Source organism: Pteronotus mesoamericanus, unplaced genomic scaffold, assembly GCF_021234165.1.
Source record: "Pteronotus mesoamericanus isolate MK-2021 breed Mesoamerican mustached bat unplaced genomic scaffold, CSHL_Meso_final contig_84, whole genome shotgun sequence".
Classification (NCBI taxonomy): Eukaryota; Metazoa; Chordata; class Mammalia; order Chiroptera; family Mormoopidae; genus Pteronotus; species Pteronotus mesoamericanus.
The window spans coordinates 2,515,890-2,539,600 of NW_026555267.1; the positions used below are offsets into that span (position 1 = coordinate 2,515,890).

The 23,711-nt window shown below is 37.2% G+C and overlaps 1 protein-coding gene across 6 annotated transcripts in view; it reads right to left on the bottom strand.

The window, feature by feature from the left end:
• MBTD1 (mbt domain containing 1) overlaps positions 1-23,711 on the bottom strand; it is a 67,195-nt gene that overhangs the window by 22,871 nt on the left and 20,613 nt on the right. For 5 of the 6 annotated variants that reach the window (XM_054585423.1, XM_054585421.1, XM_054585422.1 and 2 more), the window contains 5 exons: positions 17,814-18,015; positions 12,795-12,934; positions 11,387-11,501; positions 10,493-10,575; positions 1,791-1,908 (listed from right to left, as the gene is read on the bottom strand). In XM_054585423.1, coding sequence (XP_054441398.1) covers positions 1,791-1,908; positions 10,493-10,575; positions 11,387-11,501; positions 12,795-12,934; positions 17,814-17,967 — 610 coding nt within the window. In that variant the 5' untranslated portion in view covers positions 17,968-18,015. The remainder of the gene's footprint in view (positions 1-1,790; positions 1,909-10,492; positions 10,576-11,386; positions 11,502-12,794; positions 12,935-17,813; positions 18,016-23,711) is intronic. The other variant, XM_054585418.1, reaches the window with a different exon arrangement.

The following is a 23,711-nucleotide window of genomic DNA, read 5'->3' on the forward strand; positions in this document are numbered from 1 at the left end:
ACCATTATTATATGTTAAAGGGGCTTATTTAAGAAACTAAGCAAACAAGAAGAGCAGAGACAGAGTCATGGGTACAAAAAACATTTTGATGGTTTCTAGAAGGGAGGGAGTTTGGGGGAATGGGTGAAGAGGTAAGGGGATTAAGAAGTATAAATAGGGCCCTAGCTGGTGTGGCTCAGTGGATTGAGTGCCAGCCTGCAAACCAAAGAAGTAGAAATAGGCAGTTACAGAATATTCAAGGGGGTGTAAAGTACAGTATAGGAAATCGAGTAGCCAAGGAAAGTATGCACATGACCCATGGACATGAACAATGGTGGGGGGACTGCCTGAGGGAGGAGGGGGTGCTGGGTGGAGGGGGCTAAGGGAGAAAAATCAGGACAAGTGTAATAGCACAATCAGTAAAATATAATAAAAAATAATTATTTGTATTAAACTAAAAAAGAAAAGCATGGCACATTCCTGTGGGAGTAAGCAAAGGCACAGAGGTGACAGAGAACAGATTCTATGAGGGAGGAGGACGATTAATCTCATTAGAACAGATCACTTATGTTGGGGAGCATCAAAAAATGTGGTCATTGGTATATGGTACAACTCAAATAGCTGTAAATGCTGACCATCTTCATCCTTTATGGACAAAGGAACCATTAAAGACATTTGAGCACACCCTGACCAAGCAGCTCAGTTGGTTAGAGCATCGCCTGGGAACGCCAAGGCTCCAGCCGCGATCCCCAGGCAGGGCACATACAAGAACAATGAATGAATGCATGTATAAGTGGAACAATAAATCGATGTTTCTCTGTAAAAACCAATAATTAAAAAAAAAGACATCTGAGTGTAAGAATGGAATTAAGATCATTTTTAGGTAAATTAAGTTTATCAGCAGAACACAGCGACCAGTATGCAGGGTGTTTTGGGGAGAATTTCTGGAGAGAGGACTAGAAAGAATAGGATGAATAAGACACCTCTTCCAGTTGTCCAGATAAGGACAACTTTTCTTGCTTGAGTGGCTGTCCCTCCTCTAAAGTACTACAGTGTGCTACTATACCACCACTCACTGAGCACCTTGTCATAAACATACCCAACATTTGGCAGATGTAAGCTTGCTGAAGAAAACAAGTCTTACACTTCTGCACATCACTTGCTTATAGTCTAATGTAGTAAACACCTAACGCATTTATTTCATGAGCAATTAATAAGGGCCAAAGTATACAAAGATAGTGAGGATGAAGAAAAAAAGGAAGAAGCCAAGATACATAAAATTATCAACACTAGTTTACTTTTTGGTATTACAAATCTTATCACTTTTTTTAGTGCCTCAACTATGTCCTACTTTTCAAAGTATTTTCCTGTTCCAGGGGATTGGCAAACTATATTACTGGCCTACAGATCTAGCCCGTTTTTTACACTCTGCGATCAAAGAATGGTTTTTACATTTTTAATGTTAAAAAAACAGAAAACAAAGGAAGAACAGTATTTCATGATACGTGACATTTATATAAAATTCAAATTTCAGTGCCTGTAAGTTTTATCAAAATATAGCCATGTCTTTTCATTTATGTATCACTATGGCGGTTTTCATGCTACAATGGTAGAGTTGAATAGCTACAACAGACTGTATTGCCCAAGAGCTGAAAATATTGACTGCCTTGCTTTTTACAGAAAAAGTTTGCCAACCCCTGTCCTATTACCATATTCACTTACTTGGCAACATTTGCAAACTTTACAGATATGCTTCCTTGTAAGTTACAAACACATTCAGCATTTTCTAATGTATTAAGCGTGCTTTTCACCTGCTAATTTTACAATTCCAGCAATCCAGAAGACTTTGGTAGGTAGGCTGCAGTCTGTATTGGGAACTTCTACTCTCACATTCTCTGAGATATCACCCCAGCAGGTCCCCATAGGTGCCTGTCATATAAAAATTATTAAATTATCATCTTGTAACACCTAAAACAGTCCATCCAAAATTAAGCATTACCGTCAACAATAACATGTTAAACTACAAATGCCATTTAATTCATTCACTTTTCTTTACAAATGTAATTATTTCCTTTTTCACAGAATTCTATTTGGAAAAATCCAGTGACAGGGTCATACTCAAGATGAAGAAGAGGGTTCACATATACTAGAATAGATCCATGTTGACTTCACAATTCAATACTATCCTAATACAAGACTTGAGCAGTAATTTTTGTAAAAGCTGAATCACAACTTGGTAGATTTCACAGGATAAAGTTGACTTAAGAAACTCATTATTTTTAACATATACTGAACGAATGCACTTTAATTCCTAATTTTAAAAGATCTCACCAAAGAGCTGAAAGAAAAAGAATTCCCATCAGCAATGTGGTTTCCGATAACAAAGGAGAAGCAAAACTTATTTGTATTTTCAACTTAGTTAAAATTCATAGAACAGAAAAACAGCCTGTTAAAACAGACATGTGGCAAAAGTACTGGGTAGAGTTATTTAAAAGTTGGAGTTTAAAAGTTTTTGGAGATGCATACCATGGTTAAATAATTTATTATTTCTAAATTTTTCATGTAGGAGCTACTTTAAACAAAGAAAAAAACTTTCAATGTTAGAAATGGTAATCACTAGTCTTTACACCAAATGGTTAAGATGGGGATTCAGAAAACCAACCAAATGAGCACTCTGGAGGGATTTTCAAAACTCTCACATGTTTCCAAATTACAATTTCTATTCCATTTTAACCCTTAAAACTTGAGGCCATTGCCCAGGCTGGTGTGGCTCAGTTGGTTGGAGCATCTTCTTGTCAACCAAAAGGTCATGGGTCTGACTCCCCATCAGGGCACATGCCTGGGTTCTGGGTTTGGTCCCAGTTAGGACCTGTATGAGAGGCAAGTGGTTGATGTTTCTTTACCTACCATGGATATTTCTCTCCCTCTCTAAAATCAAAGAGCATGTCCTTGGGTCAGGATTAAAAAACAAACAAACAAACAAAACCTTGAGGCCATTTACAATTATCTGGTGCATATGCAATGGCTGATTACATCAAATAAGTGAATTCAGGAAAATATAAACGCTGATAATACTAAACAGTCTCTGTTGCCCTTGCTATCAGTTCCTCATTAAATATAATTTAGCACCTTGATCATAGAGAAAAGGATTAGGTGGGGTTATAAAAGACCCGATAATACAGACAAATCAGAAAAAGACAAAATAGCTCCAAAGCTCAAAGATGAATAAACAAAGACATCTAGGACTTACACAAACTAGCCAATTTGAACACTTGGCAATGTTTTTCATGCAAGGACTCCCATACTTGGCAAACGCTAACCCAACAGGAGGATTAGCCTAAAACAATATTCAACCCCTATCCTCTCAATAGTTTATATAGGATTTCTGAAGGAGAGGAAGAAAACACCAAATACTGAACCAGGATAGGTCTGCAACCAGACACAGAATCAATTTGTGGCTAATTGCTTCAAGTAGCAACAATGAATCTATCTCAGTAACTTGGAGACAGTGGCCTATCTCAACTATTTATGATTCTGGAAGGGTACACATAACTCTCTCCTTGAGCTGTACAAAAAAATTATACATCCATTATGACTACCTCTTTCTGCTTTTTTAAAATTGAAATATTGAACTCTTCAGGTTCTGCTATCTCCCCCTATATCACTCTAGACTAGGGCCATCCCTATTGCCAGCAGATATGATCAGAAAAGGAGAGGCGGGAAAGAAGGTAGGTAACATAGATTAAGCTAAAATAAATGAACACAAAGAACATGTATTCAATTCTGCGAGGAAGAACCAATCAGAGCAGACAGATGTAGTTAAATGTATTGAATTAAGGTAGTGCATTTATCCCTCTTTATTAGCTGCCAAATCTTATGGAATGGGTTTACTTTTCATTGAGAAGAAAGAGGCGTGGTATTGCCGACCAGTTGGGGGTTATGTTGGTACAACGCTAAGTGAATTTGGTATATAGGACTCCCTTTTGAATTATATATGACAATGTCATACTGAATTTTTAAGAAAAGCTTTAATAATTGTTTGGAGAAAATAACTTTTAGTTACATTTTATTACAGAAAACACAGTATCCATATGCTCACTTAAAAAATGAAGTTAATGTTGATTTTGGTGGGGGTATTATGCTTTGGTCCCTATAGTCTGGATTGGTATAGGAGAAAGTAGCAGAAAGTGACATTTGTTCTTGCCTGTAAGTTTGTGGTTCTGCTAGGCCCTCTTAAACCAATCCATATGGTTTACTCTAAGAAAGAAAAAAGAGGAAACGAAAACAACATAAAAGAGCACCACAGTCATTGCATAGTATGTGCTCGATGTGTTGAAATATAATAAGGCAATTATATATATATATCTGCCCTTTTGTTTAAAATGAATATTCTTAAGTGTGGAAGACTAAATGACCCAGGGCTTGACAGCCATCTTCATCCAAGTCATCTGTCTTCTCTTGCTGGCAGGAGGGATACCTCTGAAAGTCTGGATTGGCATAGCATGAACTAGCAGAACCATAATTTACAGGTAACAACAAATTTACCTTCCAGACTCAGGACGAGAGGTCCACCTCAGGCTCCTCCCAAACCAGGAAGATCTGCTTCCGCACTTCCTGCTCCAGGGCCACTCGTGAGGGCTATCTGGGAGCGACTCTCCTTCCCTGTAAGGTAAGCTATCATCAGGTCCTGCAGGACATGGCCAAATCCAAACGCTGAGGGCTCCCCAGCGCAAATGTAAAAACTCCACCTGACTGTCTGTTAGAGAATAATTTGGTGGGAAGTCTTATTTTCTGCACTTCAAGAACATTCCCAGATAGTCCAATAGCCCGGATGGCTAGTACTTAGACCCTAAGAGGGCTGATACACTGCACACATGAGGCTTCACTGCAGAAATACAAATTTCCTTCCATAGAGCTGCCAACCTGTAACTCTTGATAACCACGCACAATCTTCAATATTAATAGAATTTAAGTGGGCAGAAGGTTAGCCCTGAGGTTGCACTAGGTAACCAAAAAAGAATCAATCCCAATGATAATATGACAGATGCAGAAAAAGCCACCATTAAACTACTTTAAGATTAACAGGTTTAAGATTACTAAAGTGCATCAAGTAGAAAAAGATGAAGTATTTGGCTAAAATAAGGGAGGAAAGATCAGAGGAAATGAACCTGAAAGTACTCCTAACTACTACTTGCTAGAATTAACAGGAAAAAGATTTGTTCCCTCTTTGTCCAGAAAGCCCACTCACCTTTCAATACTAGAACCTACTTTTTGGGGTGGTGGGAGCAGAGAGATGGGGGGGGTGCAAGGACACTACAAAAAAAAGGGGGGGATGCTTGGGGCAGAAGTGAGATTACGAATGAGAGAATGCCATGTGTACAACATAAAAAGAGACAGAAAGCAGGGGTCACTAGTTTGAAAGGCAAAAAACAGTACATAACTAAAAAAACAAAAACAAAAACAAAAACACAAAAAAAACACATGCCCTGGCTGGTGTGGCTCAGCAGTCTGAGCACCGGCCTGTGAACCAAAGGGTCACCAGTTCGATTCCCAGTCAGGGCACATGCCTGGGTTGCAGGCCAGGTTCCCAGTCAGGGCACATGAGGGGAAACCACACATTGACATTTCTCTCCCTCTCTAAAAATAAATAAAATCTAAAAAAAAAAAAAAAAAAAACCTTAACCAATATTGTTTAAGAATTGAGAGGCTGCAGTAGAAAAACACGTTAGAGAACAGACCAAAATTAAGAAAATAATCTAGATTTAGGTTTTCTTTAAAACTGGTGATTTTTGTTATACCACAGTTCACTGCTTTCTTGCAGAGACTCTTGTGTGGCAAAACAATAGCTAATTCACATGGAGCACTACTAAGTGCCAAAACTAATTAAGTTTTATTTCCATTAGAAAGAAATTCTGCAATCTAGGATGACAAAGTGAAGATTCCAACATGGTTAAAATGGATGAGAAGTCATTATTTATTTTCAGCTTTCAAGGGAGTCATGTGAAAGTGCGTATGTGTGGTCAAGGCTAGGGAAAACTTTTTTTTTTAACCTTAGAAGAGATTATTTTACTGGTAAGCACATACCTGACAAATAGATAAGTTTTGCTATAAACTATTGTTACTGTACATATACAAACAAAAGGGCTTTTCTTTTGTTCTTAAAATTTAAATGTATACTTGTGATACAGGTTGCGAAGAAATATCAATAACCTTATTCCCTCAAAATAGCTGGTGTACATGTCAGGTACCAAAGAGAGGATTAAAAATATCATGTAAGAAACACCGGGTAATATTTGTGGAAGTGAAATGAAAATGTACAGACAAATAAGCTTTAAAGGTACAGCTTACATGTACAAAGGACCTTTAAAAAAAATACATAAAACTGCAATTATTTTCAAGGGCAAAAAGTAGGATGATGACATTTCTGGCTTTAGCAGTGGCAATAAAACAAGACACCAGTCTATATCATCCAGGTACCAAACAAAAGAAATGTGAAACCCGTAAATACATAAAAGAAGGAGTATGACTTTAGCTTTTGTTTGATTCATGTACATTTGATATGAGAACGTTTTGTTCTGCGCTGTAATGTTTAGGAGAGAAATATTTTACTTCATTTTATAAGGCAAATAACGGGAAATAGGAGTGCTTCGATTTAAGACAACAGTCTTTAAAAAAAAATAACAGTGCTTTACAGCTAATGTTCTGTATACGCTTAGATTAACTGGGGGCTCTCTTGGGTCCAAACATAAATTTCTACTAGAAGAAAATAACCTGTGAATTTCATTAATGTATATATTGCACCTAACTGGCATGTGGTTCTATAGTAGTATTTTGGAAATTTTTCGCAGTTAGGATAGAAATGGACACTGCTTTTTGGGGCTGTGAAATAACAGAAAAAAAATACATATTGGTCTCTTCCTTGGTTCCTGGCACAGAGCTCTTAAAACCTCCCTAATTCCCTAAGCAGTAAGAGCATCAGAAGCATCTTTCACTTGAACATTTGGTCTTCGGCCCTGGTTTCTGACACAGAGCCCTTAAATCCACTGGAATTTCTTGGATGAAGGAATGTCGTTCTAAAGGGCAACTTTTTGTAGGCTTCTAAACAGCTTCGCGATGGGAGCTGGTCACAGGCACACCAAGTTATAATTGGAAGCTTGGAACTTTCAGCCCCGTCCCTCATCTCCCAGGAAAAATGAGAGGGGATGGGCAGGAGATCACGCTTATGCGATAAAGCCTCCATGACAATCCCAATCCAATGTACAGGGTTGGGAGAGCTTCTGGGCTGGTGACGCAGCGCAGGTGCTAGGAGGGTGGCATGCCTGGAGAGGTCATGAAAGCTCTGTGCCCTTTTTCACATGCCATGCCCTAGGTATCTCTTCATTTGTATCCTTTATCTTTAATAATAAACCAGTAAACATGTTTCCCTGAGTTCTGTGAACCATGTTAGCAAATTATTGAACCCAAGGGGTCATGGAAACTCTAATTTATAGCTGGTCTGTTCGAAGTACAGGTGACAACCTGGGACTTTTGACTGGTGTCTGAAGTGGGGGCTGTTTTGTGGGACTGAGCCGTTATTTTGTGGGATCTGATTGATGTTCACTCACTTCAGGTAGACAGTGTCAGATGTGAACTAAATTATAGGATACTTAGCTGGTGTTAGAGACTTGCTTACTGTGTGGAAAACCCCTAAATCCAGTGTTAGGACTATTGTGTGGTACTAGTATGTGAGTAAAGGAGAAACACAGGAGGGTTTTTCCTATATAGGCTTAATTGAAGTCGATGTTAAAAACAAACAAATAAAAAAATTTTGCATTATGAAATGCAGGTTAAAGCCCAAAATTGAAAATTACAATCTAGCTACTAAAAAAAGTAGTAAGTCTCCTTATTTATAAGAAGAGATGGATCAAATAAACTAGATGTTTTTTAAGATGACTTACAGCTTTGTGACCATACGATTCAGGATTAATTAAAAGTGATACCATCTAACTCAGTGGTTTCCAACCCCAGAGACTGCCAAGAAGGCAGAGCCAAAGGCCAGGGGCCAAGACTGGCCATACCATCCCGCCTCTTCCAGACCAATCGCGGCGGCTGCTTCTTATCCTAGCTATGTTTATCGGGGAAAGAGGGAATTCTGACGCTTAAGAAATCGTAATAAACAGATTTCTAAGTGGACATATTTAATGACAGCTGGGCTTGATTTCCATTGCTAAATTATAAAAAACATCAAACACTGTTGTGATTATAAACCACTATGAATAATTACAGCAACTACCAAAGAGAATACAGTCCTGTAATATAATATACTTGGCAGAAATTTTATTGCCAGAAGATACACCATGGAAAGAGGAATTCTACTCTTAAGGTTCTGACACTGCCCTCACCCTAAATCGCTGGTTTACTCAGAACAATTCTGCTTCCATGTTACACACTGAGTGGTGTTTTTTTTTTTTTAAGTTACGTTTGAATCCCACAAGATCAGGGAAAGGCTCCCAATCTGTGTTCAAGCTGAAGACAAGGCATATGCAGAGTCTGGAAGAAGAGGGCCCTACTGACGAACAGTGCCAGGGCACAGGTCAAGTCTGAGAAGACCAGAAGACTGATAATATAAGGCAGGATCTTGTGTCCCCAGCTGCTTTTAACAATAGGTTTTCTAAAGCCAAAGCTACTAACTCTCTTTGGAGACCTAGAAAGCTATCTCAGAGGGAGAACCATGAAGAGTCAACTCTACAGAACAAAATCAAGTGTAGCATGAAGGGTGATGTCCTAAACCAAATGGCTTTAAATAGAAGATGCTGGTTAAGGAAACAAAGCAAACTCATTTGTACTAAAATATACCAAGAAACTACCAATGTAAGATTTTTCCTATTTGATAAGGACAAGGCAGTAAAGAAAGATGAGTGGGACAAAAAGGCACTGGGTGCCAGATGCCTCACTTCTGAATGCAAAAGAGGGGGCTCCACATTATTCATTATTAATAATATGAATGAGGCTAGATGCTCTGTTCTGTGTGACAGGATACTTTAATCTTAGAAGAAGGAAGTAAAAAACAAAATTATTCAATTTCATTATTATGACATTTTCTTTCATAGAATTTTAATATAGTTTTACTATTCAAAGACATGAACGAAATAAAACATGCTACTGGGACTCTCAAATGCTATTTTAAAAAATATTCTGTCTACTTAAATAAAATAGCTTGACACGGCTTATTATATTAAAGCATAAAAAACAGAATTAAAATAAAGATAGTAAAGACATAAAGGCTATTCAGGAGACAGCAGAAAAATGTTCCAGGAATCTAGGATGAAAGACCTATTATAACTGGGAACTTAATCTAATTCTGAGCTTCTTAGTACCAGAAAGAACTATCCCAAGAGAGGACAGTTAAAAGATTTGCTTAGTTCTTTTTAAAACTGTTGTTGTCATGTATTTAATATATTTCACAAATGTGACACCATTATCAACATTACAGTAAAATAAATCACCTACTTTACATTGAGATAAAGTATCTACGATTTCACTTAAGTTGCTTCAGACAGCACGCTGTCAGGACTAAGGGCTTGACACTTGCACTTTCAAGAAAGAAAACTAGCAAATGAATGAACATACTCTAATTTATATTTCTACGACTAAATTAATATGCTTGACCTTGATCAAGATCCTGTATTGGCTGTGAATGAATGAAAATTCATTTGGATTTCCATTCAGTTGTGTTTACATGCTGTTATTTAAACGTATAGCCCTAGCTTAATGTTAAGTGTAAACAAACTTCATTCATTAATTTTCTAAATTCTCTTTTCTTCTTATACATGGTCAGTAGCAGACAGAACATTTAAATATAAATTAAACTCGTAGTCAGGTTAAAAAAAGCATTGCATATAATTTATCACAGATAATCAAATCAAAAAGCATCAAAAGGAAAGAACTTATCAGATACATTTTAAACATGGTTCTGAATTATTTCTGAGGATCTGTACAATCTCATTGCTAAAAAAAGAAAAAAAAACCTTGCAAAGGATTTTTGCATATTTATCACATATTTCAGCCCACAATACTATTATTACTAACAGTTCCTTCTTTGTTTTTGTGGTTTTACATTTGGAGACAAAAATAAATCTGGAACAAAGATCCTTTCCTTTCTGAATCACCAGGTCAAATCACAAAGATTTAGGTTACATACATGATAGATGGTTTCTATTAGGTTAAACTATATGACATTGCCAATGTACAACTATTTTTGATTACAAAACCAGCAACTTAATGCAAAATTGATGAGACTAGTAGTTGTCCTTGTTTAAAATAATTTTGGATTGCAATTTCTTTATATAAAACTTTTACTTGTAAAACAAATAGAATTTATTTTTTAGCTATGGTTAAGTATAATACAAAAAAAAAATTTCCATTACAAGGTATAAAATAAAGATCTAAGGATAAGATGCTTTGGTGTTATTGTACCTTCAGATTTAAGCAATGGATAAGTATTTCTATATGAGGTGAGAAATTCCATACTCACATGTTTAAAGCAGGTAACTGGAGCTGCTATAAAGCTATTGCTATTGATGTAGTTACCCCAGCTGAAACCTTCCATGGAGACTACTGTTGAAATAAAATAAATTTAGATATATTACAATCCTCAAAAAGGTTATTATTTTAAAATTTAAAGTGGTATAAAATTGATTTATCACCTTTAAAGTTTTTTTTCCTGTATAAGTTTAAGGAGCTTCTCTAAATGAACATGAACTTCAGCATAAATTATATTTGCAAACAAGTAGCAATTTAAGTCTTTTACATACAACATGGTTCCTCAAAGTGAGGTAGGAGCTCTCCATTATGAGAAGCTGGGAGCAGATGTGTTAATGGTAACAATGTGGCTACGCTGCTTTTGTTTTTATTACCACGCAGCTCCTACTGTGAACCTTAGGGAGAAGTCTATCCGATATCTACCACCCAATACTAGGAGTTTTCATTACCTTACTCCTTATTTACCGCCCTGCCTTTGCACTTCTGTTAAGAATCTCCTAATAGAAATGGTCCTTTCCTTTTAAGACTCTCTTCTTGCCACCCCCTTTGAAGCCTGCTAAATGTCCTATTTCATTGCCGGTTGTCCCCACAGTGCTCCCGACCATCCAAAGCACAGAGAATCAGTACGTAAAAATAAATACTAAACCAGATTAAAAAAAAAAGTTAATATAAAGGAGGCTGTCACAAACACTGGACCTTGTGAATGCAAATATCCTCTTCTAGAATAATTTACTGAAATCAAAACCATCATCAGGAAGCCTAGTGTCATGTGCTAACAGGGAACAGAAACAGCTTAGCTAAACAAAATTCAAAATTAAAATGTCATTAATAAAACCAGATGAATCAGTATCAAGTATTTCACCTCTATTACATTCACCCATATTACCTGCTTTAGTCTTTGCTTGATTTTGCAAGGTAGCTTGATATTGAGCATATGCGGCTAGTTTAGCAACTAAAGGTTGTTTCTGAAGAACTTTTGCTTTCTTTGTTGGAGGCTTACCCTAAAACAAGAAGAGTTAAGTAAATAGGATTCTTTTCACCACCCCCGCCAACACCAAAAACTAACTTGACTGCACACTACTACTTATTCTGCTTAAGTAAACACTGAGGGTTTAGAAAATTATTAAAGCAGAGGGAACATACAAGGAATTTTAACATGAGAAATGTTTTCTGGAGTTCTGCCACAATGCAGATATCTAATATGGGTAGCAGGGCTGGCATAGACAAAAATAGCAATATGCAATTAATATGTTAATAAAAAATTACATCCCATGTTAAAATATAGGCTGTGATGAATACTTGATTCTTTCTTTTACTAGATAAAACCAGTGGTTATTCACTCATGCAGGTTGCCAAGCATTGCTAATTTATATGGTAAGAAAAGATAATTTAACGTTTAAAGAGCAAGTGACTGAGGTTTATACCTTTAGTGCTAACGCAAAAGATCAATGACAAAATGATCATGGGCCAAATTCAGTGTGACAAACTGCCATCCATTTGGGTACAGACCAATGCTCAGGATCTTTAGGCACTGTCTTTCTGAAATATAGAAATACATCTAAGTGATGTATTTCCTTAATTTGGGGGACTTAAATAACCCTTTCAGTGCTACGTAATGATCACAATAATAAGTTAAAGGAGACTAAGAAAAAGATGTGATCATCAAAGTAAAATAATGACAAGAACTAGATATGTAACGACTTGAAAAAGTTGTTTATATGCTACAATAGAAGCAACTTAGACCAATGGTCAATTCGCTAGTCATTTTGTAGGTACTAATGCACATTTAGTGAAAGAGGATTTTCCTTCTGTATTAGGTATGTTTTCAAAAAGGTTAGTTGGATTAACAAATACATTTGGTCAAGGTATCAAATGGGTTGTTATCAAAAGTACAAAGCCAAGATGATGGGAAAATAAAACCAAAGGATAAATCACGTCCCCACGAGTGCTGAAAGATCTACCTTGATGTTAACTCAAAAGAAAGCGAGAGGGGAAAATGGCTTCAATTTCTGTATATAAAAGGGTATTGTACCTGTAATTTTTTAGAAAAAGGGTATTTTTAATTCACTTACACAACTCAGTTTATTCTGGATAATATGCCTTGTCTATTTATAATAGCTGTCAATTCTATAGACTGAAAAACATTGGACCTCACCTATATCCTAGAAATGTGGGGTGTAAAATGGCGACTGACCAATGGGCAGCGGTGGAGTGCAGTGAATCACAGTCAAATGACAGAGAAACGGTGAAAAGCATAGAAATAATAGATATAAAGAATAAGAAGGTTTCTGTACCGTTACCTGAAGTCTGGCCAAAATGCTTGCCTTCTTGGAATTTGACGAATAGCTTCTTGAACATGAAACGCTGCAGAAACGCTTTGTTTTGGAGTAAAAAGCATCTCGCACACCAACCATCCCACACATTTCGCAGGTAGCTAATTAACAAAAGAAAAGTCCTGGTGTTACGATAATATAAGAAGATCAATTTTAACCTAATAGTTTAATAAAACTTCTCCACGTATCTAAAAGTCTTAATTAAAAAATTTTCCTTCTAACAGAACATTTCTTCTGTTCTAAAATGGTAGAAAACCCTGGATGAAAGTGAGAGCAAAGACTGGTTATGATGCCTTGGCTAGGAATCCCAGAAGCTCTGTCAGGCTTAAAAAAGGTCAAAAGACAAATATTTAAGTAACATTTCCTTAGTGCTTACCAGGTGCCAGTTGTTTTCATATATATTATGAGTTATTTGAAAGGAATATAAACAAAAGATGAGAATTAATATGAAGTGTTGTGTAAGCCTCTATAAAATATTGCAGAGATTGGAACCTACTGTGCCTTTTTTTGTAAATTAGTAATGGACAATAATTTGAAAGGCAGAACAAAAGAACAAAAGTCACAAGAACTGAAGTTCAAAAAAGATAAACTGATATATACACCTGGGAGTGGGACTGCTTAAGTATATGGTACTTGTTATTTTTCATTTTTTTGAGGAATAGCTATACTGTTTTTTATAGTGGCTGTGCCAATTTCCATTCCCACCAACAGTGCATTAGGGTTTCCTTTTCTGGGTGTCCAACCTTTTGGTATCTCTGGGCCACACTGGAAGAGCTGTCTTGGGCCATACATTAAATACACAACAGTAATGAAAACAAAAAAACCCTCATAATGTTTTAAAAGTAAAATTACGATTTTGTGTTGGGCTGCATTCATAGGCATCTGGGCTGCATGCAGCCCACAGGGTGGGCACCCCTGCATCTAGATCCTTGTCAATACCTGTTCTCTCTTATAGTCTTTTTAATAACAGTCCCCCGTAACTGGTGAGGTATTACCTCATCGTGGTTTTGAGCTGTACTTCCCTGATGATTAGTGATGTTGAGCACCTTCTCATGTACCTAGCTGTCATATCTTTTCTGGAAGAATGTCTATTCAGGTCCTTTGTCCATTTTTAAATTGGATTTTTTGCTTTTCTGCTACCAAGTTCCATGAATTCTTTATATGTTTTGGATATTAACTCTTTATCAGATGTACACTTATCTCATTTTCTCCCATTCTGTGTTGCCTTTTTATTGTTTTCTTTGCTATACAGAATCTCTTTAGTTTGATGTAGTCCCATTGTTTTTTTTAGCGTTTGTTTGCGTTTTTGGTATCTTATCCAAGAAATCACTGCTAAGAGCAATGTCAAAAGCTTTTTCTCTGCTCTCCTCTAGGAGTTTCACGGTTTCAGGTCTCAGATTTAAGTCTCCCAGGGGTGTCCAGCCCGCAGCCCGCAGCCCGCAGGCCGCAGGCTGCACATGGCCCAGGGTGGTTATGAAGGCGGCCCAACAGAAAATCATCAATTTACTCAAAACCTTTTTTTTGCTTATTAGTTTTCGTTAGTGTTTGTGTATTTAATGTGCAGCCCAGAGATACCAAACGGTTGGACCCCCCCCAATATCAAGCTAATTTTTGTGAGAGGTGTAAGAGAGGGGTCCGGTTTCATTCTTTTGGATGCGGATATCCAATTTTCCCAACACCAATTTGAAAGAGACTACCCTTTCCCTATTGTGCATTCTTTGTGCCTTGTCAAAAGTTAGTCGACTATAAATTAGTATCTCAAAGAGGCATCTGCCCTCCAATGCTCACTGCAGCACTATTCACAATAGCCAAGATATGGAAACACTCTAAATGCTCTTTGACAAAGAAGAAAATGTGATATACAGATATCATCTATATCAAATGGAATATTTTTCACTTAACAATATATTCAGCCATAAAAAAGGGAGAAAATCCTGTCATTTTGACAACATGAATGAAGCTGGAGGGCCTTAAGCTAGTTGAAGTAAACCAGAGAGAAAAAGACAAATACTGTGTGGTACCATTTCTATGTGGAATCTTAAAAACAAAAATAAAAATACCTATTTCATAGAAGGGTGGTTGCCAGAGGTTGGGGAGAGGAGGAAATAGATGTAGGTCAAAGAGTTCAAATTTTCAGTTATAAAAAGAATAAGCTGTGAGGATGTAACTTCCAACAGTGTGACTATTGTTAATGGACTATCATATACTGGAAAATTGCTGGGAACAGAATTTAAGTGTTCACACCACACACACACACACACACACACACACACACACACACTCGACTATATAAGGTAAGAGAGCTGGGTAATCATCCCACAATATACATGTATTAAATCATCACATTGTACACTTTAAACATACACAATTATACTTGTCAATCATTCCTCAATAAAATTGGAGGAAAAAAAGATAAACAGAAGTTGGAAAAAAAGAAAACATAACAAACAACTGCCTGAGTAGAAATCAAATCTCTACCCAAACAGTTAAAACTTGAGAGATTTGTAGTTTAATCAGTATTTATAAGTCTATGAAAATTGTGGAAAACAGGTAAGGTTCTAGAAGGTGAGAGGTGAATAAATGATGTCTAACAGGAGAAAATAAAACAACGGTATTCTGTTGTAAAAGTTTTAAAACAGATTATAACGGTTAGTGATCATCTAGATTAAAAAAACTTGGATTCCAAGGGGACAGTGTATCTCTGCCAAGAATTATACATGTCAAACTAGAAATCCCATTACTAGGAAGTAATGTCCATTGGGGCAGTGACTTTATTCTACTTTGTTCATCTTTGTATCTCTAGTACTTAAAACAAGAAGAGTCTGGCACACACGAAGCCTCGATAAACCAGACCAGTATGTTGTAACCAAACTATGGCAAGATATATATTAATAGGGATTAACACATTTGATAAAATCTGCCATGTAGCGTTGTCATTAAGGACTGAGAGATTTAAATTGAAGTGGGAGACACCTGGGTGTTAACTGGCTGGATGACCACGCCCACTGGGCTCTGACAAAGTGAGATTTTTTGTTATGATCTGCAGGGCTCTGTATGCGGCTCTGTGCTGCTCAATTTTTAAATCAGAAGATTAGAATAGGACCTACCAGGCATTATTATCAAATCTGCAAGTGACATAAAACAAAGATTAGCCCTGGCTGGTGTGGCTCAATGGATTGAGCACTGGCTTCAGAAGCAGGTTTGATTCCCAGTCAAGGCACATGCCTGGGTTGCAGGCCAGGTTCCCCAGTTGGAGGTGTGCGAGAGGCAACCAATGGATGTATCTCTCACACATTGATGTTTCTCTCCCTCTCTTTCTCCCTCCCTCCCCTTCATAGAAGTAAATAAATGAAATCTTAAGAAAAATCCATAAAAAAAAAAAAAAGACCTGAAAGATTTTGTGACACAGCACTCAACAGCATATGACAGAAATAGGAATAAAACATTTTTAAGATGGTCAAATTCAGTAAAAGGTTACCTGAAGAGCCTTAAAGCATTATACCTTGTTTAAAAAAAAAAATCAACTGCAGAAGCACAAGACTGGTTCGATTGGTTTTCTAGTTCACAGAGTAAAAATCAAACTGCTTTAGTTATTTGCAAATTCAGTTTAAGTTTAAAAAAAGTTAAAGCAATTTTGGTGGCATGAATGGAAACATACTGTACTGAAAAAAGAGAGATAAAGGACTGAACCACTTTTTGCCCTAATCACATATAGCATCACCAACCATATGCCTAAGGTATTTTCCAGGATGTGGGCCTATCGATTGGGCCTATCGATCCTAAATCCAGGACAGTCTTGGGTAAATCTAAACAAATTGTCACCCTCTTACAATATACTCTGATGTATCCCGAGAAGAAACTGAGGACAGTGACGAATTAAATCACTGTGTTGTTATAAGGAATGAATGAAGCAACTAGGGTTACTCAGTGTGGCCTAGAGACACACCAGAACTATGTCGTCATAACAAAAATTAGAATTATTCTGTGTACCGTTAAAAAGCATCATTAAGCCTTGGCTGGTGTAGCTCAGTGGATTGAGCTTCAGCCTGTGAACCAAAGGGTCACCGGTTTGACTGACATCAAGGCACATGCCTGGGTTGCGGGCCTAGTCCCAAGAAGGGGGCACATGAGGCAACCACACATTGATGTTTCTTTCCCTCTCTTTCTCCTCCTCTTCCCCTCTGTCTAAAAATAAATAAGTAAAATCTTAAAAAAATAAAAAGCATCATTAAAACCAATAGACAAAAGTTAGAGTGAGGGTCATTTTGGTTCAGTATAAAGAATACTCTTGTAATTAGAGATATCTGATCACTGGAAGTGTTAACACAGAAAACTTATAAGGAACTGTTATAGAGGGAAAGTCTCTTTCATATCTGTAAGTCTATTACCGTACACACGTTCAATTACACAGTTTTGTTTTTTTAAAAGATTTTATTTATTTATTTTTAAAGAGAGGGGAAGGGAGAGAGAGAGGGAGAGAAACATCGATGTCTCAAAGAAACATCAGCTGGTTGCCTCTCATACTCTCCCAACTGGGGACCTGGTCCGCAACCCAGGCATGTGTCCGGACTGGGAATCAAACCAGTGACCTTTTGGTTTAACAGTCAACATCCAACCCACCGAACCATACCAGTTGAGACCAATTACATAGGGTTTTATTATCTAATTACAAAATTTAAGCCCACATTGAGTTTCTCAACAGCCTTCTGTTTTCATTTTGTTCTACTTGCTTTCCACCAGGAAGTGGTGGGTAGGCAAAACAGAGGTCAAACACAAACCCAGTGATTTACTCTAGAACTGTAAGTTTTTCCAACTGCACTATAAAAACGTCCTCCACTGAGGGTAATAAAATAAAAAGAAAATAATAAAAATGGTAAGGAAGGGAAAAGACAGAAGAAATAGAATCAAAACATACCCTTAAACATAAAGTTGTAAACAGATGAAGGCTGTTTATCTGAAGGCTGAGCTGTTTATACTCACCCATGCCAGATTTACCATCCGGGTATGTGTAGACTTGTCCATTGTTTTTGATAATTGGGAGATTAGAAGGTAAAGGAGCAACTTCTTCTTCACTCTCCTCTGAGCTGGAGCTGCTACTTGTGTCCTCACTGCAGCTATCATAACCGTCAAACATCCCGAATGAGTCTCTTCTTTTCCTTCCGGATTGTGAAGAATGTTCAATCTTAAAAGTAGAAGAAATTAATAATACATGACACAGCCCTCATACATACCCACTAAAAGATCTTAGTTCATATTTTGATAAATGAGATTTGAAAACTGAAAATCTAGCCCTGAGAAATGATAATTTTATTTTATAATGAAAAGCTAAATGTTTGTGTCAAAAAGGAGTCCTCCACTTCTCTGAGGCATAAATTTATTAGTTACAATGATAGCTAATAAGAATAACAATAATGATGGTAAGAACACTGACTCAATCAGAAGATCATCCTGTAGTTCAAGTTTTGCCATAAATTAGGTGTGTCACTTCTCTATAAAAAGAGGTTGGATTAGATGATTAAAAAAATTGTACTGAAATGCACATAAGAGATTTCTTAATTTCCCTTTCATCTCTAAAACTGCAAATGTCTACACCAGCAGTTTTCAACTGGTATGCCGTAAGAATTTTTAAAATATGCAATATCTGTTTCATCAGAGGCACTGACTTCTTTTCCCTTAGGTTGTTCAATAAAAAAATGACAACAGCCAACACAACAACAGCTGTCCAGTGTAAATACCCTAACTTGAACCATAAATACATAGGTCATAAAACAGAGTTGCATCTTATTGGTCACATTGTATAATAAAGTTGTGTCTGACTAGTTAATTCTTGGTACCAGAAATACTTATATACAAGTGCAGGCACCTGATTTTTAAAAAAGTCATTTTGGAGCAAAAAGGATAGGTAATTACCTTTTTTTTTTTAATTTTTGGTAAATCAATAAAAATTATATCTATTGTTAGATCGGCAAAAAAATATAATGTATTTTTTGGTGTGCTGCAGAATTTTAGTAATTAATTTATGTGTGCCATGAGATGGAACGGGTTGAAAATCATTGGTCTGGACTATAATAATTTAGAGCATCCAGGAAATATACAGATGTTTTAAAAAATTTACTGCTTAGAGCTCTGAAAGGATTGAGACTTTTAAGTTTTAGGGACAATTTTTGACAGTAGCCATTTCAAAAATGAGAGAAGATACCATTTCTACGTATGAAATCCTATTTCATTTTTTAAACATAAACAATGGTTTATAAAAACCCAATTATCTCAAACAAAATATATTTCCTTTTCAAAGGAAAAGCACAAAGACACTGTATCTTCTGCAGTGCTACTCATGCTGTTCCTCCAAAAAAACATCCTTCACTCAAGCTGCAAAACTCCACCTGAAAACGAATACGCCACTATTCCAACCTTTCCTGAAATAAATTCTAAAACATAGGTTTAGTAAGGAAACAAAATCAACAGAAAATATGAAATAGAATATTTGAAATAGAAAAATTCAATCAAACCATCATTAAACATGTAGTGAGTTATAACTAAAGCAAGTATTATCAACAAAAGAATCTTTATAGAGTTCGGCACCTATCTTTATTCTTTTGCTTTCATATTTTTTTGCATCACCTTATAGTTCATGCACAATTTCGTTCCTGGCTAGTTTAATTTAATATGACCAATAACAAAGCTGAAATCTGCTGTCCATAGCCTGACAATATAAAACCATTCAAATGCATCTCAGTTTTATCGAGTAAACTGTCATCTTCAGCTATGCTAGCATTAAATATCTGCACTGAAAGGAAAACTGATTTTCACTTATATCAGGTGTAACTATGAAAGTGACAAAACTGGTTTCTCAATCCGCACAGTGGAAATATTTTATATCTAAGTGCTCACTATCTTTTAAGAAGTCCCTAGGGAGTCTATACACATGTTCTAAAGATGCCACAACCTCTAACACTTTTTTTAATATCTTCTTTCTAGAAGTCTCATTTAGTCCCAATTAAAACAAAAGCAAACAATAAAAAAAACCCTGTTGTGTGTGGTCACTTTAGAATTATTTCCCCATCTCCAACAGTTTTCCCTAGCTTGATTAGCCATCTTATTTAGCAGATTTGGTTCTGAATAACTTCCAAATATTTCTATAAATTAAATCTATCTTCAGTGAATTAATATCTACTACCACTAGAAGATTTCAAAAAGAATAAAAAAGGCAATTCCAAAAGAAAAGTCTAACAAGATGGCAGGAAATGGGATAGTCCTTGTGTAGGTAAAGAATGGTGCTAAGAAAACAGAATTGTGAAAGTCCGAGAGTTGAGACTTAGTTTTCCCATTTACTAGCTGTGAACTTGGGCAAGTTGTGAGATTATTCTCTATTCATGCAACATTCAACAACTTTTTTATCAAGCATTTGTGTGTCTCACAGTGACTGAGGCTAAAGACAGCAGACAGGATCTGTGGTTCTCACAAAGGCAGAAATCTAAGCAAGGCCATCTGATGACAGAGTAACTAAGGCAGGGGTAGATAACTGGGATGTAGCAGTGAGAAAAGACCACTGAGACAAAAAGGGCAGTCATTTAAATATCTGCTGCTGGAATGTTCTAAGCAAAGGAAAGAGCAAGACAAAGGCTTTCCGAGTGGAATGTACTTGGGATACAGAAAGACTAGCGTGGTTGGGGCTCAGTGTGAAGAGGTGTGGGAGATGAGGTTGAAGGAGAATGGAGTGGACACATGAGGTGGGCCCTTGAAAGCCATTATGAAACATTTATCACAGTGACTGGAATACACACTTAATAAACAATTAGCTAGAATTCTAATTTCTAATAAATTCATACAGTCCACCAGCATGCAGAGATGATTTTTCATACTCATTGTTTTCATATAGGCTTGTCAACATTACAGCCAGCTAGGCTGGCAGCTAATACATATTTATTGACCCTTAAATGCCAACACCTCTTATTTGGACTCTATTTCTCAGAGAATATAAGCCTGAAATTTCAGGGGGTCAATGATTACGATTTCGGTTTCAATAATTACAGGCTAGTAACATGAGGAAAAAAAAAGTACTACGGTTCAATACATTTGGGAAATTTTCCTTAGTTCAAGCCTTCTTTAAGCCTTTAATATGCTTATGAATATTATGATAAAGAGAGATATATAGTATGCAGTCCTTCCCAAAGAATCTTCAAGGGCTAGTGTTCTGGAGAAATGCTCTCTGACCCTTTCCAAGACCCCAGCGCACAGAGAAAACGGTTATCTGCACAACACACGGGCAATAAGCCCCTGCATGCACCCAGCCCGAGGCCTCTGACGACCCCAGACACTGCAGGGATGAACACCCCGACACACACACAGTCCAGGACACACTAGCCGGCAAGATATATTCCAGCTGGGGAATGTCGCTCCCTAACTGCTTTTTCTTAGATTAGAGTATTAGTTAGTTATATAAACTGTAATCAATTTATCCTATGTAAAACTTACTATTTACTTGCTGCAGGGGAGCTTAACAGGAAATTCCTGCATCAAACCAAAACCCCCAAGGGAGCTGCAACTCCGATGAAAGGGTGGGTGGGGAAAAAAGCTGACTACACTGCAAAAGGGACCTAACAAGGGAGCCTTTTCGGCCTATGCTCTGCGGGGAGTGAATTCTCTGGGCTTATGTGATAATCATAGCCTGCCCTCCTGCCTATGTCTGAGGTCATAATTTACCATCCCCTATGGTCAAGAAATCAATATAGTTCCAGGACACTACTACCCCTTGAGACCCAGCAAAACCTAAATCACCTCAGGACATAATTACCTATAATTCAGTCCTTTTACCATCCCCACAGATTTAGTACACAATCAAATATCAAACACACAATATGCAAGCTACCACAAGCACGTGTCAGCAAAAAGAGATCAGGAATTCCGAAGTTAGGCACTGAAACTGCTGGACACGGAATGTAAAATAACCATACAAGAACTGATTAAGAAGTAATAAAAATATTACTAGAAAATAGGCAAGGGAATAAAAAGCAATCTGGCAGATTTAAAAAGAATCAAATATAACTTCTGTAAATAAAAAAAATATAACCATTATATTTTAAAATACCAAACCACCTCAAAAGATGGGATAAAGAGATTTTAGTGATTAGACATGGCTGGAAGAGAACTGGGATATGGAAGGTAAACATTAAGAAAATGCCCAAAACACCACAAAGAAAAACAGAAAGAAGGAAAGCAAGAGGTTAAAGGAGCATGGAATATAATGATCTAATAAGTATTTTCAAAGGAGGGACTTCTGGTCAAGCTGGAGGCTTAGGTAGATACCTCGTGTAACTACAGAAAGAATTACAACTAGATCTGTAAAAAATCAAGCTGTATGGAAGTCCAACAACCAAGGATTTAAAGAAGCCACATAAATCCCGATGGGGAGGAAGGGTGGAATTATGAAAATGGACAGAGAGGTGGGAGATGTGGGGTGCTGTAGAGAGGCAGTGGTGGCTGAACAGATGATCACACTCACATATGGTGTAAAAAAATCGGGAGGCATACCTTGAGAACAAGTGACCCCAGACCCAGGCAAGAGCGCACAGCCCAGGGTCCCGGCATAAATCCCCGTAACTACTGGCTGTAAAAGCCAGTGGTGATTGGGGTGGTGGAAAAAACTAAATTTTCAGGAGACTTAGCTTAAAGGGCCCGCACAGACTTGGAACGTTTGCAAACTCACCCACTCTGGGATTCACCACCAGGGCTACAGCTGGAAGGGCACCAGTTGCATACAGGAAGTAGGTGAAATGACTGGAAATGGGGTGAATGCAGAACAAACCTCCAGCAGCCAGGCAGCAAGGCGGCAGCACTGTCCCCTCTCCGAGCCCTCCCCCGACACAGAGCCACAAAGCTAAAAGTGGATTGCCCCACCCTGGAGATTACCTAAGGCTCCGCCCTACACAATTTACAGGTGCCTTTTCTACAATAGGCCATGGTACTAAGGCAGGGAGTCAACACAGCTCTAATGCACAGAAACAAACACAGGGAAGCTGTCAAATTGAGGAGACAAAGAAATATGGCTCAAATGAAAGAAGAGAACAAAACCCCAGAAAAAGAACTAAACGAAATTAAGATAACTAACCTGTCAGATGCAGAGTTCAAAACCCTGGTGATCGGGATGCTCAAAGAACTCACTGAGTATGGTAACAACATAAAGGAAGAAATGAAAATTACACTAAGTGAAATAAAGAAAAATCTACAAGGAACCATCAGTGGAGAGGTGGAAGTGGGATTCAAATCAATTATTTGGAACATAAGGAAGAAACAAGCATTCAACTAGGAGGCAGGAAGAGAAAGAACTCCAAAAAAGGAGGATAGTAAAAGGTGCCCCTGGAACATCTCCAAATGTACCAACATCCAAATCATAGGAATGCCAGAAGAAGAGGAAGAGCAAGAAACTGAAAACTTATTTGAAAAAATAATGTAAGAAAACTTCTCTAATCTGGTGAAGGAAACAGACATACAAGTCTGGAAAGCAGAGTCCCAAACAAGTAGAACTGAGGGGTCCACACCAAGACAAATCATAATTAAAATGCCAAAGGTTAAAGATAAAGAAAGAATTTTAAAAGCAGCAAGAGAAAAGCAGATAGTTATCTACAAAGGAGTTCCCATAAGGCTGGCAGCTGATTTTTCAAAAGAAACTTTGCAGGCAAGAATGGGCTGGCAAGAAGTACTCAAAGTGATGAAAAGCAAGGACCTACGAGTGTATTACTCTATCAGCAAAGCTATCATTTAAAATGCAAGGGCAGATAAAGTGCTTCCCAGAGAAGGTAAAGTTAAAGGAGTTCATCATCACCAAGCCATTTACTACAGGAATTGTTAAAGGGACCTACTTATGGGAAAGAAGATTAT